The sequence below is a fragment of the Pezoporus occidentalis genome, unplaced genomic scaffold (assembly GCF_034315485.1).
Source record: "Pezoporus occidentalis ecotype Australia unplaced genomic scaffold, CSIRO_AGI_Poc_V1 ctg192, whole genome shotgun sequence".
Taxonomy (NCBI): domain Eukaryota; kingdom Metazoa; phylum Chordata; class Aves; order Psittaciformes; family Psittacidae; genus Pezoporus; species Pezoporus occidentalis.
The window spans coordinates 387711-405758 of record NW_026913771.1 but is presented as its reverse complement, the minus strand read 5'-3'; the positions used below and the strand labels follow the sequence as shown (position 1 = coordinate 405758).

Genomic DNA, 18048 nt, shown 5'->3' with positions numbered 1-18048 from the left:
AGCATCCAAAGCACACGAAGTTTGGTTTTGTCAGCGCACACCACAGCCTCGCGCTCTGCCTGGCTCTGGAGCAGCTGTCAATGCATCCTCCCAAGCCTTGTCTTGGGAAGAATATGCTCCATCGTTGAGCAAAAAGATTTCATCATCTGTTTCACAGACCTAGGATCATCCAGGTATCCCACCTCTAAATGCAGCCAGCAGACCCAATAGTGCTGCTTGGAATTAGATGGATACAACCAACAGCAATCAGGCTGGATCTTCTTTCCTTTATACCTCTCTATCAGCACTAGCACCAACACCCGTCTGCCTGTAGTTTAAGAACCAACGAGTGTCTCTGGTCTACCAACACAAAAGTGGATGGAAACAACGGATCTTTGCTTGCTCTGACCCCCCATCACCACTGTTATGGTTTTACTTCGGGGTGGCTCCTTGCTCTCCATCCCTTCCCTGTTTCCATTGTATTGCTGGGCATCAGCAGATCCCAGAGCAAGTTCAGACAGAAGCTCTGCTCCTTTTCCCAAGGAAGGCAAGAGGAGGAAACACAATGGCAGCATTCACACTGCCCGTCACGCCATCCCTGCATGCATTGTTCTCCCAAACAAAACCCATTCAGAGAGAGACAGTTGCAAAATCACTTCAAGCCACAAGAATCCCTCTGCCAGCAAAGGGAAAATGAAAACTATTCATTAAAAAGGAGTTAATAATTATAAATATTAATATTAATAAAAAGGAGCTGAGAAAACCACTCATTAAGAAATGAGTTGTTTGAACTCTAGCTGATGTATAAACTACAGTAAAAACCTGCTCGCTACACTGTGTGCTGCTACCTGTGCGAGCCAAGGAGGGGGACAACAGGAAGGAGCAGACGACCGAGATAGAAGGGGGCAACCAAGAGATGCGCTAAAGCAGCAGGGAAATCAATCACCCAATCTCAGATGTTTGTGGCTTGGGCCTTAAATAAGATGAGGTCTGGGCATAAAATCATAGAAGAGTTGGAGTTGGAAAGGACCTTAAGATCATCGATCTCCAATCCCCCTGCCATTGGCAGGGATGCCTCGCAATAGACCATGTCAGCCCAAGGCTCTGTCCAACCTGGCCCTGAACACTGCCGCATTTCCCTCTCTGGACACCAACCGGACACCATGGGATGTCTGGAAGTGCCAGGTCTGAAGTGAATTAATGACTGGAGCGCAAAGCTCACAGAGCCTCAGGGCATCTGACCAACGCCCAGAGGCAGAGCTGCCCAGGGAGCAGCCAGGATGGAGAGAGGCCAAGAGTGACAGAACCAGAGAGGGGATGCATGCAGAGATGAGCTCCTGCGTTGGCACCAGCAGCTGGAACTGGTGGATAGCACTGTTCTGAGCATGATTGATCATTTATATTTATCTCCTAATAATTTTGGCATTAACAGCAACTGCTTTTCCATGCTTCCAAATTGCCATTGCTACATAAACTCACAGTATTAATGCTTCATTCGTGTAAGGGGATGTAACTACTGCCTGTTGAATGAGGTTGAAACGGCTGGTCTTGCACAACACCCTTACAGCTGAAGAGATGATGAACAAGAGATGTTTTATCACGGTAACGGCTTTATAACCGAGTGACAACATTATAGTGTCATTTTGTGGATGAACGTGTCTATATGTGCTCCCAGGACAAGAAGCAAAACGCTTGCTTATAACGGGAAACAGACTTGTTCAATGTCTTAGAATCACAGAAAGCTTTGGGTTGGAAAGGACTGTAAGATCACCCAGTTCCAATCTATTGGTGATCCTCCATATATCTTTTCAATGGCACACACTTGTGTGCTATATTAACTGAATAAGCAGCTATTCAGATCAATTTTACCTCTGGATTGAGGCAGTGAACTCTGAAACCGTATTGCAAGTTATAGGGCACTGTTTAACCCTTTTAGAAACCGTTCCAAACCCCATCGTGTTTGGTCTAGAGAACTCCATCTAAGCAGCGTTCCATTGACTCCATTTAAGGGAGTGCCGTGTTTACCTCAGTGTTAGCAGCCGTTTAACCCTTACAGAAACCGTTCTGACACCACACACTGTTTAATGGTCCAGAAACCGTTCAGACACTGTTTAACCCTTCAGAAACCGTTCAGACACCGTTCAACCCCAGAAACCGTTCAGACACCGTTTAACCCTTCAGAAACCGTTCTGACACCGTTTAACGGTCCAGAAACCGTTCAGACGCCGTTTAACCCTTCAGAAACCGTTCAGACACCGTTTAACCGTTCAGACGCCATTTAACCGTTTAGAAACTGTTTAGACACCATTTAACGGTCCAGAAACCGTTCAGACGCCGTTTAACCCTTCAGAAACCGTTCAGACGCCGTTTAACCCTTCAGAAACCGTTCAGACGCCGTTTAACGGTCCAGAAACCGTTCAGACGCCGTTTAACCCTTCAGAAACCGTTCAGACACCGTTTAACGGTCCAGAAACCGTTCAGACACCGTTTAACCCTTCTGAAACCGTTGAGACGCCGTTTAACCCTTCAGAAACCGTTCAGACGTTTAACCCTTCAGAAACCGTTCAGACACCGTTTAACGGTCCAGAAACCGTTCAGACACCGTTTAACCCTTCTGAAACCGTTCAGACGTTTAACCCTTCAGAAACCGTTCTGACACCGTTTAACGGTTCACCGCCACTGCTCCACAACGCAAAGCCCCGCCACCGCTCCCTTCACCCTCCGTGGCCTGCGCAAGCCCCACCTCTCCGCGCGGCGTTGCGGCGTGACGTAAGCACGCACGGGCAGTGCCGGGTGACCTTCAGCGGCAGTTGGACGCGGTCCGGTCCCGCTCCTCTCCTCTCCTCCGCGCTCCGTTCCTCGCCTCAGCCCTCCCCGCACCGCCGCGATGCCGAGGGGCGGCCGCAGCCGCACGTCCCGCGTGGCGCCCCCCGCCAGGTGAGGCCCGCTGGGCCCGTTTCCTCCTCCTCAGCCGCCCCCCGGTGTAGGCCGCGGGCGGCGAAGGCCTCTCCGCCATTGCGGGGTTGGGCGGGGAGCGGGGCCCGGGCGCTCTGGGCTCGGTTAGCGGGGCACGGGGGTGGATGTGGAGCTCCTGGGCGTTAAGGCCCGATTTAATCGGCTCCTTTCGGGTTGTATCTCGTTAACCGCAGAATAGCGCAGCGCTCTGGGTGGCGGGGTGCTGGTGGCCTTTAAAACACGCAAAAAGGAGCTCGAAAGCCTGACCTTGATGTGCATAAATCACTCGCCAGGACACTGAGTTCTTGCCGTCAGTGTGCAGGGTGTGATGAGGAGGAGCTTGTGCCTCTGCCCGGTGTGTTTGGAGCCATGAGCTGAGCTTTCTCTTCATGTCCTTGCAGTCGAGCGCCACAGATGAGAGCTCCAGCTCCGGCACAGGCGCCTGTCCCAGCAGCGGCTCCGGCTTCTGCTGTGGCTGCTCCCGCGCCGAAGCAGCCTGGTCTGATGGCACAGATGGCTACAACTGCTGCTGGAGTGGCCGTGGGCTCTGCTGTGGGCCATACCATAGGCCATGCGCTGACAGGAGGATTTGGTGGAGGAAGCAGCTCTGAAGCTGCGAGGCCTGATATTACTTATCAGGTAAGAGAAAGCACAACGGGACACCCACTAATGAAGTGCAGGTAACTTGGCAAAGCAGTTACATATAGGCTCAGGGAACTGCTGTAGACATAAAGCCTACACAAGTCATATCTTTCCATGGAGACTCAACTCTCCAAGGTGGTTACTACAATCACCATCTCCTAAAACTAGCTCCAAGGGATGCAGGGGTGATAACATGCTTGTGGCAGGGTGTTAACAGTTGTTTTCTGCTGTAGTATTCTGATTCAGGCAGGACTTTAATGTACCAGATCTTACGATGGCAAGATCTAATGTGAGATCGTCTTGTGCTGCTCAGTCATTAAGATAATGATGTTACCCAAGTGTCTGTAATGTAGGAAACTGTTCAGAATGTGCCAAGCCACTGCTGGAAGCCTGTTTTGTCCTTCAGCCCATTGTCTGTTTTCCATTTAAAAGACAACACAGCATTTTGACTGAAATGCAGGGAAGAAACACCCAGCAGCACCAGGGTGCTTATGGGGGTCTCTGCTGTTTCAGGAGCCACAGGCAGCCCAGCCTGCCTACCAGCAGCAGCAGCAGTTTGCTCCTTGCCAGTATGAAATGAAGCAATTCCTGGAGTGTGCCCAGAACCAGACTGACCTCAAGCTGTGCGAGGGCTTCAGTGAGGTGCTGAAGCAATGCAGGTTTGCTAATGGTAAGTGAGCAGTGCTCCAGGCAACTACTGAAGGAGTTGATCAGTAAAATGAATGTGGGAATAATGTCCTGTTTTTTTTCAGTCCATGCAGTAAACAGTGGGAATACTTAGAGTACATGTACAGTGGAGTCTGTTACAGCAAGCTGCTGTCCCTTTTTGGTCCCATCCATATAGTTGGAGGTGGGGTGGTGTGGGGAAGATGAATTCCCAAAGCTTTTATGCATGGACTGAAGTTGACAGTGTGAGAGAGCGGTGGCAGCACACTTGGGGGAGAATTGGCACTGCTGGTGTGTGGCCAGCTTAGCATGAGGGAGAAGGAACACGCCAACAGATCTCTCAGGGATCCAAACCTTACTACTGTTAACTTTGCCAACTCCTTACCTTTCAGGTTTAGCCTAAGCCTTCAGAACAAGGCTGCTGAATGTCATCTTGCAAGAACTGATCTGTGAATGAAGAAAAAGCTTCAGTAATAAAGCCTAAAGTTCATACTTTACTAGTTCATGTATTCACACTCTTGTCCTCCTTGTGGCTTGATTCCTGCCATAGCCGCTACAGATGTGCTACGACTTACAGCTGCAAATTGATTTAGCACAAAATGGAAGAATGAATAAAGTGGAATGAGCTGATTTGTGTTACTGGTTTGCTGATTGTTGTGTTGAATGTGACACCGTGTGTAAATAAACTGCTCTTTGTTCTGCTGTGAACACTTGAACCCTGCAGGCAGCTTCTACTGCTTAAAATGTGTAGTGACAGGGAGGTGACGTCTGGCCCCACGTATGTTGTTCCTCATGTGGTGGGCCTTGACTCCCCAGTAGCCTCCTGTTGCTCCTCCATTCAAGAGGTTCTGACAAATCCCTCCCCTTGGCCAAGATCCCTGGTAGGATTACCTAGGTAGCCCATAGGCTGCCATGCAGCTGTATGCTCCAAGAGCTGCAGTTCCTGATGATACCAGCTGAGGTTTTCTCTTCCTCCATGTTGTGACAGGAGCCTGAAACACGATGGGGTGCTCCAGCCTTCTCTTTGCTCCTCGTGTAGGCAACAAAGCTGCTGCAGGAAGAGAACAAACCATCTCCACATAAAGGGTATTTACCGATGCAGGGTGCGAGCCCTCCTTTTCCCGTCGGAGGGAGCAGCCAGCTCATGCCCTGCTGAGCCCCTGCAACCTATGGAGTAAACACTCCTGTGCCTCAGCTGGGCTGGAAGGTGCACGGAGGAGGGACCCTCGCTGGGGAGTGCGGTGGGAATGACCTTGAGATTCCTGCTAAAAATACTTAAAACGGCGTGGCCTGGTCTTCCCGAGCTGCTCCTGAAAACCTTCCTCCATCTCGGATCTGCCGTTCTGGAAGTGAAAGAATAACATCAGTGTTGGGAAGGGGGATAAGGACAAACCCACCTTTCCCTGCGGCAGGAGCCGCTTGCCTCCTGCTGCTCAAGCTCCCACCCCGGCTGCTCGGTGCTCACCGCGCTGAGGAAAAGAAGGGAAGGGGAAAGCGAAGAGCAGGAGCGCCCGCGGCGGACAGCGGGGAGGAGGCACCCGGACACGCAGGTGCCGGGCGAGCCGAGGCTTCCCTTGCACCGCCGAGGAGCGGCCCGGGGCCGGCTCAACGCGGGGTTTAGCCCCGGGCCGGCGGGGGGGGAGCCCCATCCGCGGCGCCGCCGCTGGTGCCCGGCCCGGTCCCGTGTCCCCCCCCCCCCCCCCCGCTGTATTTTTGGCTCGGCGGCCGCTCCTCGGCCCGCCCCGGCCGCTGCCCTTCGCCCGCCCGCGGAACGGGGCCGGGAACGGGGCGCTCCGCGGCGGCGGCGGACCCGGGCTGCCCGCGGCGAGGTGAGCGCAGCGGCGGTGGGGCGGGGGCCCGGGGACGTGGATCCCGGCGTTACCTTGAGCGCTTTCTGCCCGTGTTTGCTCAGCTCCGGCCGGTTCCGGGGCCCGGTGCTGGGGGGGATCTGGAGGGGGAAATGAAGGGGTCGGGGTGGGGGGGGGAGGCACTCCCGTTCCGGCCTAAGCCCTGCCTTAGCCCGAGCTCTCCGGCGGGATCCCAATGGGTATTTGTGTGTTATTGAGGATTCACCGAGGCAAAGACGCGAATCCACAGCAGCGGGGCGGGCATGGCCAGCGCCGCCTCCATTTGCGTTCCTCCATCGCCGCCTTAAGAGAGAAACCTCTCTGTGCCCCCCCCAACCTCCTTTATTCCCCCTTTCCACTCCCATGGAGCTCGAAAGCTCTGATAATAGAACCGGCTTATCCTGGTAGCGCCCGGAGCAGCTGCTCTTCTATCAGGGTATATATATCGGGATATATAGAATATCAGGGTATTATAAACAAGCTCCTGGCTCTCTCCTCCCATCCAGCAGCACCCGCAGGTGCTCCCCAGCCTCCAGCCCTTCCCCAAACACCAACTCCAGGACTTGGAGTTTTCAGCTTCAAACCCAATCGAAGCTGATGTTTTCCCCCCACCTCGGAGATCTTTTCTTCTCCCGGCTCCTGCCTAAACCCTGTTGGTTTTAGCCCCGATTGCTCTGGCGTTGCTACCAGCACCTAAAACGTTATTAGAGCAAACCCTGGGCTGCTCAGAAACGCTCCAGCCCGCGTTAGGCATCGTCCATAGCTTCGGTCCTTAACCGGGTCAGGGCACTGATAAGAAGATTTGAAGTCAGAGGTGCGAACCTGCCTGGCTGCCCCCTCGGAGATGAAGGCAAAGGGAAACCTGCGCTACTGGGGCTCTTTGCCCTCCTGCTGTCACCCCAAGGGGGCAGTTTTGCTGCTTCCCACGCGCACTGCTTGGTCTCCGTGTGCTTGCGGAGCAGCTGGACCTGGACAATTGGGATTTCAGCAATGCTGTTCCCAGGGTTTAAAGGGGAACGGCAGTGAACACCAGGGATCGGGAGGACTGGTTATTCCCCCTCCTCTGCCAAAGCACTGTCACGGCATTCCTCCTCCGGGAAGAAGGAATGGCACAGGAGCCCGTCGGGAGCTCTGTTGGCTGCTGGCAGCTGAGCATGCGAGGGAGCTCACTGATTCTGGCTTGTCTCCTCACCCAGCCCTGCCCTCAGCCCCAGCTGACCCCGCAGCACCGGCTGTCCCCAGGCACCCTGCCCCCAGCAGCACCTCACCCCCCCCCAGCTCCTCACGCTGCTTCACCGCCCCTCGCACCCATTTCCCTCCTCAGTCCTTTTGCCGGGTTGGAGGAACCAGGAGGAGCGTGGCAAAGCCCTTGGCACACGGTAGGAGCCGGAGGATGATGATGCCCCGTGAGCTGGGTGCGGATGCTCCACAGGAAGGGATGGGGTTTTGAGGTGCTGCAGCGCTTCCCGAAGCCTTGGTCCCAGCCAGGCTGCTTCTATCCCCAGTGAGATCTTCCTTTGGTTTCTGGTCCGGGATCTTCCTCCTCAATCTTTTCTCCTCCAGAGGGGATCAAGGGGCTCTGCCTCAATGCAGCGAGTGCCCATCCTTGCTCTTTTCTCCTTGCAGCTCCTTTCCACCAGCAAAGCCCAGAGTGCCACCGGACAGGAGCCAGAGATGACCAAGGAAGAAGATCTGCCCGACTGGAACTCATCCAAGGAGTTCTATGAAAAATATGAGCCAAAGGAGGTTTTGGGCAGGTAAAGCTTGGGTTTGTTTTCCTGTGTGCCCCAGTACAGTGTTCCCTGGGAATCCGATAGGAACAGGGCCCGTGGCAGCAGGGGGTTAAAAATAGCACGAAGCAGCATTTTCCATCAGCTCGAAATCTTCCATCCCAAGGGAGGGAAACCTCTTGGGCTTGAAAACACCGACCAGCCCCGGTGGCAATGGGCTGGCAGGGGGGGCAATGGGAGCCCCCATTGGTGCTGTCCCTGGCAGGGGGGTGAGCAGCGTGGTCCGTCGGTGCATCCACAAGACCACGCGGCAGGAGTACGCTGTGAAGATCATCGACATCACCGCGGGGAACATCTCCCCCAAGGAGGTGCAGGAGCTGCGAGAGGCCACCACCAAAGAGATCGACATCCTCCGGAAGGTCTCGGGCCACCCCAATGTCAGTAAGTCTGGCTCCGAGTATCAGGGCAAGGGGGGGAGTCTGCCCCATTTAGCCCAGGAAGGGGTTTTGGGATGAAATCCTTGAGGGTCAGACCTCCGATGGTCCTAAAGTGATGCGGGGCACCTGGTCCGAGCAGCGTCTGCTCTGCCCCTGCACACAGACCAGCAGTGCCCAGGTTGTCTCCCCACCAAATCAACTCCTCATTAATTGAATTAGCAATTAGATCACCAGGTTTTAGTCCCTTAATGGGCAGGAAGATGCTCTACACTGTGCTCATCCTCCCTGTGCTTTATTGCAGTCCAGCTGAAGGACAGCTACGAATCCAGCACCTTCTTCTTCTTGGTGTTTGATCTGTAAGTACCAGCTCGCCATCACCCCAAGTCCATTCCCACTCTGCAGACAGCCAGCACTGGACCCAGCTTCTTATGGCCCAAACAGTGCTCAGTGGAGGGACAACTAGCTCTTGCTTAGGGTAGAAACAAGCCTCGATTGCTCCCAGCAGTGTTTCCCTTCTGTCAGCGCTGCTCAGGTTTCCCTGTAACCTTTGGTGGGAGCTGCTGTGCATCCTCGCGGGTTATTTATATGCTCAGTGGCACTAGGGTGTATGTGACACCACAACCCCTGATGCCAGGGCAGCGGGAGGGACATCAGTGGAGGATGATGGCACTGGGAGAGCCCCATCCCAAACCTGCCCTCTCCAGGGACAGCCTTTCCCCTGCTACCTGATGTTTCGCAGCATATAAAGGCATTTTTGCACCCTTCTTATTAAGGAGCCAGCTTGTCCTGTTGTGCCATGGGTTGCTAAGGGGCACTGACCCTCCCCAGGGGCCAGTTTTCCATCACAGCTCAGCCACTGCCTCCCTTTTCCCTCCCTCCCTCCCTCCCGCAGGATGAGGAGAGGGGAGCTCTTTGACTACCTCACTGAGAAAGTCACCTTGAGCGAGAAGGAGACGAGGTAGGGCCAGATGCTGAAAACCCCTTTGCAGAAGCAGAGGGTGCGTTCAAAGCACCCATGGGCAAAACCAGCCCCGGGGCTGAGCGCTCCCTGTTCCCACCCCCGGGAGCACGGTGCTCGTGGGCATTCGAGCTGGGAGAGCTGCTGTCACCCATCCCCAGGAAGATCATGCACGCGCTGCTGGAGGTGATCCAGTACCTGCACTCCATCAACATCGTCCACCGGGACCTGAAGCCGGAGAACATCCTCCTGGATGACGACATGAACATCAAGCTGACGGACTTCGGCTTCTCCTGCCAGCTGCAGGAGAATGAGAAGCTCAAAGGTAGGAGGACGGGGAGGTAGGGATGATGCCCATGGCCACCACAAGTCATAGAATCAACCAGACTGGAAAAGACCTTTAAGATCATCAAGTCCAGCCTTTCCCCCAGCACTGCCAAGGCCACCCCTAAGTCAGTGTGGTCTCTCCAGCCCCACTCTCCCCTTGGAGCCAGTCTCGCTGCCATGGGTGCAGATTGGTGCCTCTCGGCTTAGGGCGCGCTCCTGCTCACACACGAGCCTGGCTCTGCCCGCACACGGCCCCCACGCCACACTCCTTGCCACGAGGAGGTACAAACCCAGTCAATCCTCATCACACCATCCATTTACTGCCCAACAGCAAGGCTTTTTCCCCCCAGCTCCCACCCTGCATAGAGCCAGCTATCCAACAATGGGCATCCCCTCCACTGCCTTCCCCATTGCTCTCTTCACTTGCTTTAAGCCATTGTAGCACACCAAGAAGGGTCACCAGTGAGATTCACACGAGCCCCATCACTGATCCCAGCTGGGATCCAGCCCCCTGAGCACCCATCCTGGGTGGGAATGGCACAATCCCTCCGGGGTGGCTCATGTGGATGCTGTGTCCTGTCCTGACAGAGATCTGTGGCACTCCTGGCTACCTGGCCCCTGAGATCCTGCAGTGCTCCATGGACGACGAGCACCAAGGCTACGGGAAGGAGGTGGATATGTGAGTGAGACCCCAGTCCCCAGAGCAGAGTGACAGTGGGCACATGGACTCCCATTTGAGCGTCAGAAAGAGTTAAATGAGGCATCAAAAGGCAACCTCAGGGGTTGCGAGGGGCTGTGCTGGTGACTAGGGGGCTCTGTTACAGGGCTGGGGGAGAAGCAGGCTGGGGTCAAGCCTGTCCCCCTGCTTTACCCTCTCAGGTAGGGTTGAAAGCAACACTTTGTGTTCATAACAATCAGCTCAGGCTCGGCTCCAAGACACAGGGGCCTTTTAAATATCCCCCATAGTAAGACCGGAGAGAGCAGCCAGCTCAGGGCCCTGCAAGGACTTTGCCACCATCTCTGGTGGCTTCAGGCTCAGGTGTGCAGGGGTCAGAGGTGTAACCATGCACTCAAAACACACTGGAGCATTACAGCCCCTTTTCAGCTTAAACAGGACACTTAACACACCACAGCCTGAGCTGAGACAGCGCCAGAGCTTCCAGCCTTGCTGTGCCATTGTGTCCCATCACATCCCACCCTCCTGCACCCTCTCCCTACCCTATAAAACACAAGACAAATACCTTCGACCTCCAGTTTCCTCCTGCAGCATCCGGGGCAGCAGCTCCACATCAGCTCAGCTCAGAAACCCCAAATCCCTCCCCAGCAGCGGGGCAGCCCCTGCTCCCCATTACCCATCAGGGCTGATGAGCCCCAGCAGCACGCACCAGGCAGGGCAGGCTCCTCCTGGTGTCCCAGGGAGGCAAAGCCACGTTGAGGGGAGCCTGAGCTATGCTGCTGGGTGCCCCATGGGCGCCAGGCAGGGCTGTGGGATCCATGTGGGTTACCTGCAGGTGGAGCACCGGGGTGATCATGTACACCTTGCTGGCCGGCTCGCCTCCCTTCTGGCACCGCAAGCAGATGCTGATGCTGCGGATGATCATGAATGGGGATTACCAGTTCGGCTCCCCGGAGTGGGACGACCGCTCGGACACCGTCAAGGACCTGGTAGGAGCTTGGGGATGGGAAAGCCTTGGTGTGGGGAAGTTGTGGACACCTGGGATAGCCCGGATGGAGCCATTGTGCTGCTGCAGATCTCCCGGTTCCTGGTGGTGGACCCGCGGCAGCGGTACACGGCCGAAGAGGCGCTCGCACACCCCTTCTTCCAGCAGTACGATACAGAGGAGGTCCGGCACTTCAGCCCCTTCCGCAAGTTCAAGGTGAGGATGGGGATGTGGTGACCTGGAGCCAAGAGGTGGGATGGATTTCCCAGCTGAGCTGCAGGAAACTGGGAGTCAGGATGGCTGATGGACCTGGGCTTTGGCAGGATGCGGCGGTCTGGGAGGAGATGCTTCTCCCCAGCACTATTGTGCTTGCTTTGTGGTACTTCCTAAGGGCTTTTTCACAGAAGGGAATAAGAGAAGGAATAAACCTGGCTCCCGCTACCATAGGGTTATATGAAGAAATAAGATCAGTTCTAAGGGGGAATCGATGAAGCTGACATCCCACAGGTGCACAAGATGAGTTCTAAAGGAGAATCAATGAAGCTGACATCCCACAGATGCATCAAATGATGCAAAAGCTGACAGAAGAGAGGAATCCTTTCCCTTCCTTACAGCCAGTCGATAGGGCAGTGCTAAGGCACCCAGAAGGGCATTAGGTGACACGTTTAGGACTGAGCTGTAGTTTTGCCATTAAGGAAAAAGCTCACTCCACACACACGGGACTAAACCTGCACCGGGAGCCAGGCTGCCTCCCGACTCCCCCACACAGGCAGCAGCCACATGGGATGTATGGGGACTGATCTGGTCCTGCTGTAGGACTGTGCTTACCCCCCAGCCTGTGCCCGCTGTGCCGCAGGTGATCTGCCTGACCGTCCTGGCATCGGTCCGCATCTACTACCAGTACCGGCTCGTGAAGGCCGTCACCAGGGAGCTGGTGGTGCGGGACCCGTACGCCCTGAAGCCCGTCCGCAAGCTGATCGACGCCTGCGCCTTCAGGACCTACCGGCACTGGGTGAAGAAGGGGGAGGCGCAGAACAGAGCTGCCCTCTTCGAGAACACCTGCAAGGCCATCCTGCTGACCCTGGCGGCCGAGGAGGAGCTGTTCTGATCACGCTGTGAGCAGCGAGCTTGCTCACAAGGAATAAAACCTTTGAAAGCCAAAGGGTGATGGCTTTTGCTTTTGCTCTTTGCACCGGCCTCAAATCAGGTGCAGTGATTTGCCCCTGGGGGGTGGGTGTGTGCCCCAGGGATGGGTTTGGAGGAGATGCTCTAACAGAGCTGTAATCAGCTCCTGATGGGGAAGGCGCAGCCATGGGCACTGAAGTGTGACCACTGTGGGACACTCGTAGGTAGAGGAGGGATGAGCAGTGCCCTGGGCACTGTCTTCACCCACCAATGTGCTCAGGGCTCCTGGTGCCATCAGGTTTGGTGGCAGAGTTTGTGCTGGTTGCAAGACCTAGGAGAGGTAGGTCACTGCTCTGTGCACTTAGAAATGAGCACAGGCATCATTTTGCCACTGCTCAACAGTCAGTAAAGGTGCCTTGTTCTGTTCCTGGGATGGCTCTGCAGATGGTACAGAGCTGGGAATTCCATAGATGTCCCCCTTCCAGAGATGTGCCCCCATTGGTTTACCCCATCAGCAGCCCCTCAGGACAGCCCCGTGCCCAGGGTGGAGCAGACCTTGGTCCTGCACACATGCACCCCTCAGCTCGCTTAGAACGGACACCAAGAGGAGAGCTGTAATATCAACCACACCAAAAGGATGTTACAGACGAAGCACCCAGCCTGCCATTCCCAATCCCTGCGGTGCCCCAGCATCCCGGTGCGGAAAGCAGTTCTAGCTGGAAGTATTTAATGTTTTAAACTGGGGTTTAACAAAAGCGACTGCTGGGGGTTGCTGTTCATCTCCACAGGAGAAAATGCCCTCAGCTCTTCCTGAGTGAGTGACCTGCTCAGAGCTCAGGTTTGGTCCAGCTTTCCTTGGCCACGAGAGGCGGAACATCGGCAGCACATCGGAAGCTGAGGTTGTCAGAGGCTGAGTCTGGTGTGTTCCCCATTCTCCCAGGGAAAAAGAAGAGACCGAAATCAGGGATCCTTCCTAGTGAACGCTTCCATCCTGGGGCACTGCCCAGACCTACCTGGTAGTAACACGAGCTTTATGGTTTGCAGACCCATCGGCGGTGTCAATCCAGGAGGCTCCTCTCAGGACCCGCATGTTCTGAGCGCGCTGCCTTGATGCCAGCCCCGGAGTCAGGTACTCGGATGCGGTCCATTCCCAGGTGTTCCCCAGCAGGTCATAGAGCCCTGAGTGAGACATGGGAGGGTTTGAATTCTGAGAGCCCATCTGTATGGGCTGCAAAAGCCCTTTGGTGTACAGAAGTGGGCACATCATTGCTGCAAGAGCACGAGTTAATGGTGAGACTGGAAAGCAGCAGCTCTTCACTGTACTTCAAACTGGTCCCAGGTTACATCCGGACCCTTAACGTGTCCCATCTGTGTGAGGACGTGGCATCACTGCTTCTGCTGGGCTTGGTTACTCTATCAAGATGCTGATGTGGTCCCGCATCAGACCTGAAACTCTGCCACAACTACAGGATTTTGTAAGCAGAGTTAATTTAGGAAGCAGGTGCCATTCCCCAAAGCAGGGATGCCTGTTCCGTACCATAGCTGTTCTGAGGAGGGAATGCCGTCACCGGCGAGACGCCATGATAACCATCTTCAGCCGTGTCGACCCTTGGGAAATCTCCCTGTGGGAAGAGAGATCATTCCAAAGACCACCATTGCCCCACTCTTCACAGGACTGTGTTACACCTGAACCATGGAAGTAACTCCCCATTGCAAATTAACTCCACACAGCATTTCTGGCTGAGAGAGTTCACTCAGCTTCTCCCAGGACAACCCCCTTTCCAAACAAATCCATGTATGGATTTTTGGAACCTGGAATCCTGGTTTTCCAGGGAAGCTGGGCTGAGCCTGCCACCTCCAATGGTATTTTGGATACCCCATCCGGAGCTCAATTCTGGTACCCTGTGTTGCTTCCCAGGACCATGCAGCCACTTTAGGCAGCCACGCAGAGTCTGCTCAAGTTAAACACCCCCCTCAGATGAGCTCAGTGTAGATGGGATGATTTTAAAGCTCTTACCTGCCACAGATTTGTACGGTTCGGCTGAAACTTGTTTCCCCAGGGATACACCCTTTCTGCAAGGGGGAAGAGCCATGCGTTACCCTGGGCCGTGCCAACATCTCTATCTGCCTGTTTTTAACCAGGCTTTCATGTCCACCCTTTCCTGCTCAGCTTGGGACATGGAGAAGGGTTTTCTGGATGGGGCTTGTCAGTGTCATCCCTCCAGACAGTGCCAAGGAGAGATGGGAATCAGCAACAGCTTCCCATTCACAAACCATCACTCGCATCAGGGAGTCCTGCGATCCCCTGAAGCAATCCCAGTGGCTGCTTTATGCCACCCTCAGTGTGTGGGGGCAGGTGGCTCACTCCTTGCCCCATTCCTTTGTTTAGGAACATACATTAAGACCATATATAAGCCACTTCTTCCGTAAAACAATTTGACTCCCAGGCCAGAAGAGGTGGTTCAGCCCCACAGATTAACCTCCGGAAGCATCCCCTGATGGAGGTTTGGATCTGACACAATGAACACTGCTCAATGCCTCAGTTTGGGAACAGAGCCTGGGGTACGTACGCTCCAGTCCTCCCCTGGCAGCAAATTCCCATTCCTCCTCTGCCAGGAGCCTCTTCCCTTTCCAGGCACAGTACGCTTGCGCATCATTCCAGCTCACATGCAGCACCGGGTAATGCAGCCTGTCCTTTATGCTGGAGCCAGGACCTGAGGGCTGGCAAGAATTGCATCAAACAGATTTTAATTGATTTTCTACATTTTTCAATTCAAAAGGGAACAAAGGACAGAACAGGGCATGGAACATGCAGCACCCAGAGATGCTACTGTTTCCCTGGCTTTGGCCAGCAAGGTTCAGCACACACTAATACATGCATGCTTCCAGCATGGAGAGGACTCAGCACCCCAGGTCTTCACTTACTTGTCGCCAAAACGCCTTCTCAATGGGCAGCCACCAAGGGGCAGACTGGGAAAAGAAATGACACCGGATGAAAGCTGAGCTGGTGACCACCACCCCGCAGTGTGGATGTTAACAAGAGCACTTGGTTTAGCCTGGAAATGGTTCAGTGCTGCAGTTGGAGCTGGGTTATCACAGGCATTTTGATCGTGCTTTCCAAGAGAGGTGTCTGCTTTCAAAAGGGAAACCAGATGAAGAAGCCCATGCTGGTTACGGTTTCTATTTCAAGGTTTGATTAATAAAGTACTTTGAAACGTTCTTTTCTCCCAGCTCACTGGAGCAAATCACGAGCCCAATTTGACAGTGTTTGGAGAGGATGTGAACACAGAAGCACCATAAATCTACTCAGGCTCAACCCTGCTGTTAGGTTCAGAAGCAAAACAACCCAAACCTGAAGACAAACCACTGAGAATGGCCAGGCTCTGCACTGAGAGGCAGCTGCTACTCAATGGAAAAGCAATACTAGCAAGGGTGTCCCCTCCTGTGGTTTTATTCCACTTAAACCAGAGAGATTAGGAATCCCACTTCCATGCCCATCACTGAAATTCATCCCCATGGGGTTTAGGTTTACCTCTAGTTTTTGGGTGATCTTTTTCTTCAGCTCTTCGGGTACGAAATCCTCAAAGACAAAGCTCCAGCCAAACGCTTCTGCTTCTGTTTTGTACTTCTTTTCTCTAACAAACTCCCTGGCACAAACACAACACACTCAGGTGGCTGGGAGAGAGCTCTTCAAGAGTCACACCACCAAATACAGCCACCTGCACACGCAGCAAGATCAGAGCAAGGCAAAACATACCCAACCTACAGACACCCCATCTGCAGAGCATCCTGGCTCCTCCCCAGCACAGCTCAGGCCAGTTTGATACAGACTGAACAGATAAAGCAGCCCAATTACATCTGTTCCCAGATGTGACAGGCGTTTCTGTTGCCTGTGCAGGTAAACTCACCCTGCACTCTGCTCTTCCATAAAACATAATGACTTCACAGACCAAAAATCCCTTAAAGGCCACTAAACCCACAGCTGCTGTTAATGAAGCAGCCCTACAATGCAGAAACATATGTCACATGCTGCTGAATAATCTCACCCTGCTTCTGCCCCATTTACTTCCTCACTGCCTAAGTTGCAGTAACAGCCATTACTGAGTGTTGCTGAGTGCTCAGTGGTGCGTGGAAGCACTGGCTCTTCTTAAGCAACAAGGGCTCTGCCAGGCAAATAAAGGCATTTCCCCCAATGCATTTATTAGTGCTCTGTACAAGGGCTCCTGTAAAATACATGGAGTGATCCGGTGTTTGAGAATGGAAATGGAACCTATAGGAACCTGCAATCTGAAGCAGCACAGCCCTGTACATAAGAACACACACACACACAAGTGTGTTTGCAAGGGAAAGGAAAAAAGAAAGGGAAAAGAAAAAAGAAAGGGAAAAGAAAAAAGAAAAGGGATGAGAAGAAGGAGAAAAGGAAAAGAAGAAGCAAAGAAAAAGAAGGAGAAACAGAGGGGGAAAGGAAGCATTTTCGTGAGCTATACTGGTAAGATGCTTCAGCTTTCACCTCTAGAAATGATTTACTACTGACAAACACATTCTTTTGTCCTTGTGGCAGCATCCCAGGGCTGGTTCTCAGACCTGGGAATCAGCCCCAGAAGACCCAGCGCCCTCCAGGCTACCAGGACCCTGTAACCCACACAGAGCCAAGCCTCTGCAACCCTTCACCCTTACCTGAAATCCCTGTTTGTGACTGGGTATCTGTCAACAGCAAACGGCTTCACTGTCACCTTCCTGACGGGCCCCTCTTCATTCCTCTTCTCCAGAGAGCTGGATCCCATCTGGAACTTCCCACCAGGCAGCTGCACCATGCTGTCATCCTGGGCAAACGCTGAAAAGGGAAGAAACTCGGGGTGAGAACTTTCATTGCTAAACACGACCACACAGGACAGCAAGAAGTATTTGCAGTAAAAGCCCTTGATGTACTGGAGATCGGGTTATCTCCTACACACATAACTGTAGAGATACGTTAGCGACTACGATTTGTATTTGGTAACAAGCTTTAGAACGCTTCAAGCCACATTTTCCATGTGTCTCGGCGCAGGGAATGGCTCCAACCGGGTGCAATCACCCCGGCAGCACCTTTAAAGGAGCGCTGTGGTCCCCGGGCTCACCGCGCAGCGCCCAGCCGCACGCCAGCAGCGCCAGCGCCGCAGCGGCCATCGCACCGCGATCCAACCGCAATGACACGGAAGAGCTGCGGGAGTCGGGAAGCGCTTCCGGGACCTGCCCCACGGCGGGAGCCCGCGGGGCTTCCGGGATAGGGACCGCGTGGTCGGGTGTGAGAAGCGGGTACCGACACCCTTCCTGGTGCTGGGGACACCAACACAGCCACCGCCATCCCGAGCCACCGGCGTGGCACCGGCTAAAGGGGGTGTTAGAGGGGTTAGGGTTAGTGGTTGTTGTTTAAGGATGTTTTCATGGTGGTATAGCAGCTGCACGTGAGCAGGGAAGCGTGGCTGCTAACAAAGCACAACAGGGGTTAAGAAAGATCATTTAGGAGGCTAGGAACCCACTCATCCCTTTTACCCCAGCAGCTTGCCTGCACAGGCTTGAGCTGGAGCTGCAGCTCTGCCCTAAGCCAGCTTATAGCCCTAGTTGTCCATTAGTACTTTAATGTAGTAGTGTTAAAAACTAGCCACCATGTTGTATAACAAGGCTGATGACACATACTGGGTCTTTCACCACTCCTCCAAACAAGTTAACTCGCTCAGTTCC

The 18048-nt window shown here is 54.1% G+C and overlaps 3 protein-coding genes across 5 annotated transcripts; 2 read left to right on the top strand and 1 right to left on the bottom strand.

The window, feature by feature from the left end:
- Window positions 1-2754: 2754 nt before the first annotated feature.
- CHCHD2 (coiled-coil-helix-coiled-coil-helix domain containing 2) lies at window positions 2755-4872 on the top strand. The gene is made up of 4 exons (XM_062617065.1): window positions 2755-2916; window positions 3336-3573; window positions 4090-4246; window positions 4635-4872. The coding sequence occupies exons 1-4, from the start codon at window positions 2867-2869 to the stop codon at window positions 4643-4645; spliced, it is 456 nt and encodes a 151-aa protein (XP_062473049.1). The 5' UTR covers window positions 2755-2866; the 3' UTR covers window positions 4646-4872.
- Window positions 4873-5939: 1067 nt separating this feature from the next.
- On the top strand, window positions 5940-12364 carry PHKG1 (phosphorylase kinase catalytic subunit gamma 1). Of its 2 annotated transcripts, none has more exons than XM_062617063.1 (10): window positions 5940-6071; window positions 7716-7846; window positions 8085-8260; window positions 8558-8612; window positions 9149-9214; window positions 9376-9539; window positions 10130-10220; window positions 11053-11206; window positions 11293-11418; window positions 12059-12364. In XM_062617063.1, the coding sequence occupies exons 2-10, from the start codon at window positions 7764-7766 to the stop codon at window positions 12308-12310; spliced, it is 1167 nt and encodes a 388-aa protein (XP_062473047.1). In that variant the 5' UTR covers window positions 5940-6071; window positions 7716-7763; the 3' UTR covers window positions 12311-12364. The 2 variants fall into 2 exon arrangements, with proteins under 2 accessions (XP_062473047.1, XP_062473048.1); XM_062617064.1 differs by lacking the exon at window positions 5940-6071 and adding an exon at window positions 7400-7468.
- Window positions 12365-13037: 673 nt separating this feature from the next.
- On the bottom strand, window positions 13038-17546 carry SUMF2 (sulfatase modifying factor 2). Of its 2 annotated transcripts, none has more exons than XM_062617061.1 (9): window positions 17445-17546; window positions 17005-17161; window positions 15860-15974; window positions 15253-15297; window positions 14898-15048; window positions 14345-14400; window positions 13865-13949; window positions 13341-13506; window positions 13038-13260 (listed from the first exon to the last, which is right to left on the bottom strand). In XM_062617061.1, exons 1-9 carry the CDS (start codon window positions 17491-17493, stop codon window positions 13155-13157), a joined length of 930 nt encoding a protein of 309 aa, XP_062473045.1. In that variant the 5' UTR covers window positions 17494-17546; the 3' UTR covers window positions 13038-13154. The 2 variants fall into 2 exon arrangements, with proteins under 2 accessions (XP_062473045.1, XP_062473046.1); XM_062617062.1 differs by lacking the exon at window positions 17445-17546 and adding an exon at window positions 17257-17299.
- Between the last annotated feature and the right edge of the window lie 502 nt (window positions 17547-18048).

Bases quoted from the DNA above. Each gene is read 5' to 3' on its own strand.
- CHCHD2 (XM_062617065.1), top strand. From the start codon at position 2,867: ATGCCGAGGGGCGGCCGCAGCCGCACGTCCCGCGTGGCGCCCCCCGCC. The intron at 2,917-3,335 runs GTGAGGCCCGCT...ATGTCCTTGCAG, and splicing joins CGCGTGGCGCCCCCCGCCAG to TCGAGCGCCACAGATGAGAG. The intron at 3,574-4,089 runs GTAAGAGAAAGC...CTGCTGTTTCAG, and splicing joins GGCCTGATATTACTTATCAG to GAGCCACAGGCAGCCCAGCC.
- PHKG1 (XM_062617063.1), top strand. From the start codon at position 7,764: ATGACCAAGGAAGAAGATCTGCCCGACTGGAACTCATCCAAGGAGTTC. The intron at 9,215-9,375 runs GTAGGGCCAGAT...ACCCATCCCCAG, and splicing joins TTGAGCGAGAAGGAGACGAG to GAAGATCATGCACGCGCTGC. The intron at 11,419-12,058 runs GTGAGGATGGGG...GCTGTGCCGCAG, and splicing joins GCCCCTTCCGCAAGTTCAAG to GTGATCTGCCTGACCGTCCT.
- SUMF2 (XM_062617061.1), bottom strand. From the start codon at position 17,493: ATGGCCGCTGCGGCGCTGGCGCTGCTGGCGTGCGGCTGGGCGCTGCGC. The intron at 17,162-17,444 runs GTGAGCCCGGGG...TTCCCTTTTCAG, and splicing joins GTGCGGCTGGGCGCTGCGCG to CGTTTGCCCAGGATGACAGC. The intron at 13,507-13,864 runs GTACGGAACAGG...TGTCTCACTCAG, and splicing joins CCCTCCTCAGAACAGCTATG to GGCTCTATGACCTGCTGGGG.